The sequence below is a fragment of the Schistosoma mansoni genome (genome assembly GCF_000237925.1).
Source record: "Schistosoma mansoni, WGS project CABG00000000 data, supercontig 0149, strain Puerto Rico, whole genome shotgun sequence".
Lineage (NCBI taxonomy): Eukaryota > Metazoa > Platyhelminthes > Trematoda > Strigeidida > Schistosomatidae > Schistosoma > Schistosoma mansoni.
In genome coordinates, this window is record NW_017386046.1 from 137,188 (window position 1) to 147,153 (window position 9,966).

General features: G+C 31.1%; 2 protein-coding genes across 2 annotated transcripts in view; one reads left to right on the forward strand and one right to left on the reverse strand.

The window, feature by feature from the left end:
* Positions 1-414: 414 nt before the first annotated feature.
* Smp_076550 (hypothetical protein) lies at positions 415-1,458 on the reverse strand (the record flags this gene model as incomplete). Its single annotated transcript, XM_018799019.1, has 2 exons — positions 415-609; positions 1,438-1,458. The coding sequence occupies 2 exons, from the start codon at positions 1,456-1,458 to the stop codon at positions 415-417; spliced, it is 216 nt and encodes a 71-aa protein (XP_018646634.1).
* Positions 1,459-2,893: 1,435 nt separating this feature from the next.
* The window catches only part of Smp_076540 (hypothetical protein), a gene marked incomplete at its 5' end in the record, with an annotated part of 10,984 nt that continues 3,911 nt past the window's right edge, over positions 2,894-9,966 (forward strand). The window contains 6 exons of the mRNA XM_018799030.1: positions 2,894-3,053; positions 3,094-3,210; positions 3,263-3,429; positions 5,470-5,616; positions 6,980-7,226; positions 9,646-9,812. Coding sequence (XP_018646635.1) covers positions 2,894-3,053; positions 3,094-3,210; positions 3,263-3,429; positions 5,470-5,616; positions 6,980-7,226; positions 9,646-9,812 — 1,005 coding nt within the window. The remainder of the gene's footprint in view (positions 3,054-3,093; positions 3,211-3,262; positions 3,430-5,469; positions 5,617-6,979; positions 7,227-9,645; positions 9,813-9,966) is intronic.

Below are 9,966 nucleotides of genomic sequence, written 5' to 3' on the forward strand. Positions count from 1 at the left end.
GACCAGTACTGTCTTGATTCTATGTTAGGCCGTAAATACATAATTCAAGCATTCCACTACGTCCAGTTGTAGCACTCACCATAAAACAGCACAATTTTCTGAGAGGATTTTCATGGATATTTAAGTATTTCATGGATTCATTTAATCATTCCATTGAATCTCTCATGCGATTCCCGGATAGGATTAAGAAGACTCAAATCTACACAGAAGAAATGAAGATATCCTTCTATGTAACAGAATTATTCAACCAAGCTTAGCAAAGGAAACTATATCCCTGCTACTCACCAACGACACAAATCGCAGAAAAACAAACATACTTATTAACAATACTATTTTATTCTTCATGTCCATATATATACATACCACTAGGCGACATGATAAAAAAATTGGACAGATATCTCACAACGCCAACCTTTATTTTTTAACAGGTATATCACACTCTGCAACATCATTCTTATTTAGATTATCTTTAGTGTTGAATGGTGTGCGAATGGAAACATAATCTTGATTGGCTATCTGAGTATCATCTGTTTTCGAACCGTTATCAGCAACAATCAGAGGAGATGGAGAATCTCTGACAAATTCACCCAGAATAATATAATCAGGTGGCTAAAACAAATAATTGTAACAGTGCCTTAGCATCAAGTAAGCACAACAAAACTAGTTGAGTTATGTTAGCTCGTACAAAAATATTGGATATTGGCTGCTGCATGCCCGTATTGTTTAAACGCACCATATGACTTGAAAGCTATAGTGATTTATTGGTAGTTCGTTGAATAATTCTATTCTATTGAGTTTTTGTTTCTTTGAAAATAGCCTACTAAATAAGGAAAAAATTCGTTAATCACATCTGTTCATATGATTTCTCACTGGAGGTTGCTTAAAGAAGTAAAGAGTAGTGAGTAATTGACTGAATAGGCCAATAAGCTTAATTACCCAAGCAATTGGTTAACCAATAAAATGGAAAATGCTTCGAAAAGTAAGGAGAGAATAATAGGGAAACGCTTTTTAATGTCTGATTTTTTGTCAGTCCAGAGGAAATAATGCAGACGTTTCTATTTATTCCGGTGAATGTGTACTTTTCGCCTTAACGGTCTACTTTTCTCTTGAATACACACTGATTTATCTACTTTTGCTTCAAATTTTCGCCATAGCTTCATGAAGTTTTACTTACGGTTATGTTCGTTAACACTGAAGATTTTACCCATAGAACAGTAGAGAATAGTGATGACTTCAAATTAAAACGTACATGTTCTTGTTTTCTTCGATGACGCTTTTGTAATTTGTCTCTCATGTCACGAAAATACCTTTGCGTCGCGATGTCATACAGATCCGCAAAGTTTTTTTCGTTGACAGATGACGATCTCCCGTGGTGATTGAAACGCGTCTTGAGCTTAATAACTGAAGGACAAATACTTTACTCATCGGTGAAATTACCTTTTTGACAATGACAGCCATCTGATCTAGTTGCTTACTACATGCTCTCAATAACAAGACATTTTATTACCTAAGCTTCATAACCGCAAATTTATGAGGTCTATATGCCCCTTAATTTGTTAAAATTCTAGGTTATTATTCATTTATCAACCCTTAGGTTCTGAATATTGTTGTACTGGACCCTATATTCAAAGTATTTATATAATTACTTATCCTTCACGTAGAATGCTGCGAAGCAGATAAAGAGTACTCTTGTTAGCATTTTTTTGAAAAGGCTAAACATATAGAGATTGTTGTTTTTATGTTGTCGATAATAGTGTTAGCGAAAGCGTAAGACTTCGTGCTGAACTTGATGTTTGTTACACTAACCTTATAGCTAATTCTAAGAGTGAAAATCCGAAGATGTTGAAATAGATTAAAATTTCAGATTTCTCTTACTTGGAAGCAGAAACCGGAAATTAAGATGTTTACTCTTATTTCCACCTCCATTCTTGCGCGATAAGACAAATAAAGTTGTTTTGGTTATTCTTTGAAGTAAATTAGCGGAAGAATAAAAATTCTCAAGTACTGATTCTTGATAGCAAGGAACTAAGTAAACAACTGCCACAAGTCAACCATATATGACTGGTTCTTTCGTCAGTTCAGTCGTCTGAAAGACTATTCAACCAATGCTGAAAATACTAAGGATAAGCGACGAATTATTATTATGAACTGTTTTCCGAACCTCTTTCCCAGTTTGTTGAGGTCATCATCGAAGTATTCACCGTACGAACATTTGTTCAGTACGTCGACAGAAATCTTAATAACTGATACACTTTTGATTGGTGCTATGTGAAACGATGCCACTGCTCACGAAAACCGATGCAGTCAGAGTACAAGTTAATAAGGCTTTCATCGACAGAATCCGAACATTATGTTCGAAAAAAATATAAGTCAAAGACAAATAGTATGCATTAATAAGTGGCATATTTCCAGTCTCAAACTATCATCATGACATAATCAGATAAATAAGATTCATCTCCCATTTATGAAGATCAAATTGTTAATGGGACATAGATGGGGTTAAAGACGTCCCATGTACGATTGTATAGGTGCACGCTGATTAGCTATTTCTTAACCAATCAGCGCTAGTCGATACCCAGACAAGATTCTAGAATCTCATGTAAAAACCGTAAATATACTGACACTTCTCTTATTGTGCTTCTTACTTCCATCTACCCTTGTTATTTGGAACATAATTTCGTCCCTGTTCAACCGTGTTCTAAATTAGGGACCTGTCAACTGAATTTGTGCCCAAGAGTACTTAGCATTATGGATAACTAGATTGTAATAAGGGAATATATAACACAAATAAAGAATATATAGCCTGCTGTCCTCATGATTCGATTGTTTATCGTTTATCTTTATTATTTATTCGTATTTTTCTTGTTGTTGTATTTCATTAGAATTCAACTAAATGAGTCGATTGTATGACAATTATGAACCAACAGTGATCGATAAGCAGTTGCTAAATGATGCTATACTTTCACTATTAAAAAAAGGAACTGTGAGTGAACTTGCGAAACAAGATGGAATCCATTTTGAAAATGTTACACATCTGAGATTGGATTATAAAAGTAAACGAGTTTCCAATTCTATTGTTATGCAATTAACTAGACATTTTAAAAATCGATAACTTGTGGGCATTTAAGTCACTTGTTAAGTTGCAACTTGATAATAACATCATAGAACAAATTGAAGGCATTGATCATTTAACTCACTTACGTTGGCTTGGTAAGAATGTAATTCGATGGTGAAACATAATAACTACTTTTATATCCTTTAGATTTATCATTTAATAATATTGAAAAAATTGACGGCTTACAAAATTTGGTAAATTTAGAAGATTTAACATTGTACAATAACCGAATTACATCATTAGAAAATATGGAAAATTTGAAAAAATTACAAGTGTTTTCAGTTGGTAACAACTATATTACTGAATTGTCTAATGTAAGCAAAACTATTCATTAGTATGTGTTTAAGAGTATAGATGGCAAAAACAAGGTTTCTAGATTTCACATTGGATTACATTTTACAATAGCTTTAAGAGTACCACTAAAATATAATCCACCGCATGCTAAATGTATGTTCCTCATTTATATCAATATCACCTTATACTCTCAGTTTTTGACGCTTGGCTCTTTTGATGCGATTACTAATTGATTATTTTATTTTCATATCAGTGTTTCACTGTTCTATTCGTTATTTGGAACTCATTTAATTGACAAGTTAACATTATGAATTTGATGTAAAATATAAATGTACGTTAAGTAGATGATACAACCGATTGAATCAAAAGATGTAATAGGTATTTACATCTTCATTTGTGGTTTGTAAAATTATCAGTAAGTGATTCAAAAAGCGGTTATTAAAATCCAAATAAAAAGTGTTTGCAAGCTAGTAATTTGTAATTAACAGATTTTAATATAATTACTAATTGAACTTTGCCAAATATTCCGATTTTTTATGGAATTTAAAAAGTTATATTTTTGACGTTTTACGTCACTCCAAAGAAGTGGCTTACACTAAGTTGCTAAGCGTCAGAAATTTAATTATCTACTCATATGGATATTATAAATTTACTATTAGTTTTATTATGAATAATCTATCCAATCCTTAGTTTATTAGAAATTATCAAGTGAAACCATAGTAATGATAGTTAATAACAAGTGAATATCAAATCCACTCTATGGCACTAGAATATATATGTATAAATATTATACGGGTTTACTTTTCAATAAAAGAAATAACTCAAATCACAACACACTAATTGGAGTTTGAACATTATTAATTCTATTCATTAGGTGAACAAGATTGATCGTTAAGCATGAGTAATGTCAAAGTTATCAATAATTATTACCTCGAAGAAATTCCGCATCATATGCTAATTGTACTTCATAATATCAGGGATATGCTTCAAGTGTTTAGTAAAACATGATGGTATATATGGTATATTGTTTGACTTTCGACTACTGGACTACAATTTTAAAAATCTCTCCACTTACTTTAATACGAGCAATTGGAAATTATCACTAACTCTCAAACATTAAGTTCGATTCAAAACGGGGGTTCACAGACCTATTCTTAACCGCTGAAGTATATTTAAAGTTATAACTAGGTAAGAATTTATTTACTTCTGAGAATCAAGCAATCGCCGAAAAGTGTCTTAAATTTTATGTCAGTAATGCAGCCGTAATCTATAAATGGGTTGGGAACATGATTTGCATGAAGACTGGAGTATATATGAAACACCTCAAAAGTACTATATTTTTACCGATGTTATCACAAAAGGATCACTCATCATCTCGTAGATAGACGTGATATTACGGCCAAGAACCAAACCTTAAAGTCAGGTCTTAATTCATTGGAGAGCGAGTAACTTGCGAAACCGATTCCGTCCAGTTGCCTATGACATTTATTCGTATTTATTTTCCTCTTAATAATATGTGTGTATGTATATTATTTTGTTCAAACAAGATTTATTCTTTTAGCTATTGGTATTGCCATTATTATTAGTTTATTTGCTTTCATGGGCATCCATATCTAAACCACATGATATTATCACATTTTATTTATCGATTAGCACTTCCATTTATCTTAACAACTAAAATCCTCATTCCTAATTGGTCATTCGTCTTAACTTTCCGAAAAATCAGTGCAAACCAAAAAGGTATTGCATATTTATATCATTCAATTGTGCAATTTCAGGATGACACGCACTTACACGCCCATATGAAATCGAACCTAGAATATCCAGGTCTGATATGAACAAGATATTTCTTGATTATCGATTTTCAATCGTTTATCTACTGTTATTAATCCATACTGAAAACTAACTAACTTAATCAAACCTACCTATCCATCTCTGTATTAATATGTCACATTTTTTTATTTGCAAATATTTCAGTGTTAATTTTTGTTCATTAGAAGATTAAGAAAATGAATTAGACTAACGTTTTTTTTTGAAATCAACATTTTCATTTCATACAGATAAAATATTTACGTCAATTCCGCCATTTACAATCAGTATGTTTACATGGTAATCCAATTAGTAAAAACGATGGCTACAAGTTGTATATTCATGCTATGCTACCCAATTTATTTTATTTAGACTATCAAAGAACCGACGATAAACTTGTAAGCTGTTTTCTGAAGTTCTTTTCTAAGTTCACCTATTTCATCTTTTTAAATTTTTGCTAAGGATTCAGACAAAAAGATTGAGTTGTGTTTAAAATTATAAATCACTGCAGTAGATTATTTCATAATATTGTACTATTATCAGTAAAAACACCAGCTAAATATTTTCCAAATTTCAATTAGTAAGATTTCCAAGGTTTTTACATGCGTCTATATACGATCAATAAGGAATTACTTCTTGTAATAGTTATTAAAGATAGTTTATAAAGAGACACACGATAAACTAGGTAGTAGTTTAGTTATCTGTGTCAAATTCAATAATGACAAGCAACTATTCCATGCAAGCTATAAATATAAATTATTGCACGTGAACAAACGTGGAATAAACTCACAAGAAATAACAATAAACCATTAAGTGTGTCAGGAGAAGAATAATAAATCGATTAAATGTCACGAGTTCATGTAAGTGCTTAAATATATTACACATGTAACTACGAAAAAGTACGATAAGTTAATTGTTCAAGAATGATTGACAATGATATAAGTTGCTCAATATTAGGCTAAACAATGCTATTTCAGCGAGAAAATTTTTTTTCGTTAAGGCTGTACAGTTGTATTTGTATCTATTTTGCACATAGAATTCTATGATAAAATTGAAGACTGTTGAATTATTGGCAGAGGTACCAAAAGTTAGTCATTTCAAGTATCGAGTGAAATTGTTTAATAGTCAATAGGTGATAAGAATGAAGATAATATCGAAAGAAGAGGAGTGAATGGCTGTTCAATAGTCGAATATAAGGAAGAACATGTGTCAAAACCTCGATTTGAGAAAGGAGTGTTAAAACTATGATGAAATAGATGATTGAACATACCTGTTCTGAACTCAAAAAGCTTGATTGATCTGATAGGTTATTATAGCCTCCTTTATGCACCAGTTTCTTATTCAACTCCCCTTAAAACCAGTCTGCCTGAATAATTTTGAGTGAGGATTCTAGTTGAGATAGGTAGCAGGCATTGATCAAATGGTCAATAATCTAACCATTGACTGGTTTGCATTCATCTTTAGATACCAATACTGAGTAGTTTTCGGATAAACTTTAGAAAAGAACACACTCTGTGCTGCCAATAAAACATGGTCTTCAGGGGAAAGCAAAAACTGGTGAATACATATTTAAATGACCTAATATGACAGTTTTTCCTCTAATAGATAACTTATTCAATGATATCTAAAAGATAAACTCCCACTTTTAATTTCTCTTTAGTTTGTCCTGTCTGTTTTCTGTCCCATTTTATCCTTTCTTTTCATCTCTCTACCAATTTCTCATTCAATGAAATCAAAATTCTAGATTTCCTTTCATTACAGAAATCCAAAGCTTATGAAAAATATCAACTAGAAATTGATGAAATTGTAAGTGAAGAAGAGACTCAATTGAAATTAGATAAAGAACGTGTTGAAAACCAAGCTAAAATAGAACTATATAAACAAGCATTTATTGATGGTATGGTTGATGAAAATATTTTTCAAAAACTATTTACTGATGATCCTGATGGCAGAGAATTATTGGTAGTTCCTGAATTGTACAACAGTATTGAATTATATCCTTTTTCTGGTTCACTTATTGAATACTCGACAATTATTTATTATTTATATATGCGATAGACTGAGCAAGTCTAGTAGTATCACGTGCCTGTGCTTGCATCCCATCCAAATACCAAGCACTGAGATATAATAAATAAGGCACGCTACTGGATGAAGTCAGTTATCCACAGTCTTAGCCTTTATATCTTTGTTCAGATCTAAAAAATATATATAAATATACTTCATTTAGCTTTCCACCAACAGCTATTCAGTCATTCTTAGTCATCGCACTTGAGTAGCAGGTTGGACAAACGTACAGGAAGCGTGTTTATCTGTACCTGAATCAAACGACAATGGAATGTTATGTTAAAACTAGAAATATTAAAACTATTGAAGAACTGATAGTATTTTTTGAAGTAATAGCCCTACTTATCTCAACTGAGCCAAAGCTCAAACAAGACTACATTCCTACTCAAAACCAATGATCCAGGGAATCTTTACATGCATGTCACCCATTAATCATTGGATGTTTTAAAATAGACCCAATCCTTCAGTCAATAAGAAGAATGATACAAAATTGCAAGGTAAGGGAACCCAACCAAATAATGTTAGCACAACTATGAACAACAAATAATCGAATTTGATGTCAATAAAGAGTAGACAATCTAGCCGGGTGGATCCTTTTCCAGAATCCTCCTCCTGATCTACAGATCTTCATCTCAGAACTGTGATTACGATATGTCATTTGATCATCATCTAGAGAACAGCGAATAACCCGGGAGCAATGAACAGTTGTTTCCACCTATTCAAGAACTACATGATATTGTGTTTCCACTACCCTATACGAAATTGAACTCGAAAACTTTAGATCTCGCAGCGATCACCATACCTTTAGATCACTAGATTTTTCAAGTGATATCAATCTGTTACGTTAGCTTTATTCAAACTATCGATATCTCTACAAAAAAGCATCAACTATATTATTAATTTATGTAGCTTATGTTTATTATTTATCATAATTTAAAGATTGTCTCCTCAAAATGATTAAGAAGTTAAACGGTATACAATATTACAAGCAAAGATGGATGGTGGCTAGTAGTAGAATTCAGAACGCGCATTTCGTCTCATTTAGGACTCGTCGGCTGGATATTCAGATATTGATTTTTGAATAGTAAGAAAATTTGAATGAGCCAGTAATATATGAAAAATGTTCAAAATTTTTGAAGAACTATGAACTATGAAGAACTATATATATGAACCCTAATATTATCATTAAATAATCGAAATTCTAGTGAATAAATGAATTTTCTATTTACTAACAATGGTATAGTAATCTTTTTCGGTTTATTAAAAAATTAAAGAACAAATGAAAAAAAATTTTGATAATCGAATTGTATGAAGAATGAGAAAAGTCAAAGAAATGATTGTGATGTTAAACATGAAAAATAACTTTCTTTGTCAGTAGATATGACTCGATTATAACCTATTTATAGTTTAAATTTCCTAGTGACATCTAAAATTTGATTATGCAATCGACCGTAGTTGAAAATGAATATATTATATTCATGTGATATATTGGTCAAGTATATGTTAATGTACTAGACTTTGAGTGACACACTTTAGTTATGTAACAGTTTCTAAGATGACCCAGATATCTAAACTAAAGTAAACGAATCGGAATTCAATTCTGTGATTTACCAGTTGAAAATTAAGTAGTAAGCATTATGGTATGGATTGAATTAGTATAAAACTCTGATCATTTAAATTATCCATGTATATACATCATATCTGATTGTTTGATGGTAAAGAAAATCTCAGCATGTAAACTAACAGTATATCTGACAGTCATTAATCAATATACACTATTATAAATGTCCATAGAGAACACTGTTGTATAGTGCTTTATAACTGTAAGTTATTAGATTTAAACGATACAAATTTGAGTAATTTAACAATATCGTGAATCATTGACAGTTGAACTGAGTTGGTTGCACTGAGTTAATGTTCACTCAATATGCTATTCTTGAACTAGTATTGAGAAGTATATAACTGAAACTGTTATATTTTTGCAAAAAAATGAAAACAAACATTCGTCGAGAATATATAAGAACTTTCGTCTAAATTAGAGCAAATAGTTTCACAGTATTTGGGCGCCGAGTTGATGTAAGACATTAAATAGGAATAATATATCTTTGTAAAATCTCAGCGAATGAATTTGAAGTAAATCCAACGTTTCGCCTGACAATCTGGTCCAAGCTTTTTCAAGGAAATATTTTACTTCAAATTCATTCACTGAGATTTTACAAATATATCATTCCTATTTATTTGGTGAGAATGTTTGAATATTCATTTCATTTGATCTAACATCACTATTCACCTTAACTTGTATAATTTATATGAATATTATTAATAACAATGATGATGATAATAATAACAATATACCTTCTCAGAAAAATTTACACATCAATGTAAATTAGTATTTGAACTTGGTATAAAAGAACATGATAAACGTAATAAAGAAATAGAATCATTTCGAAATTGTATTGATCAAGCAAAAATGTTAAATGCTGAATTAAGTAAAAAGAAAATAAATGAATTTAAATTATATCAGGATAAAGTAAGTGAATTCTTAAATACTTTTTTATAATCTTCTTAGAATTCAAACAAATATATTTTATTATTTTCATAGTTGAAAGTGTGAGTCAATTGAAGCTAGACCACCATGGAAAACCTGGAAGCATTGGACGGCCGTTTCATCCTATTGTGGGACT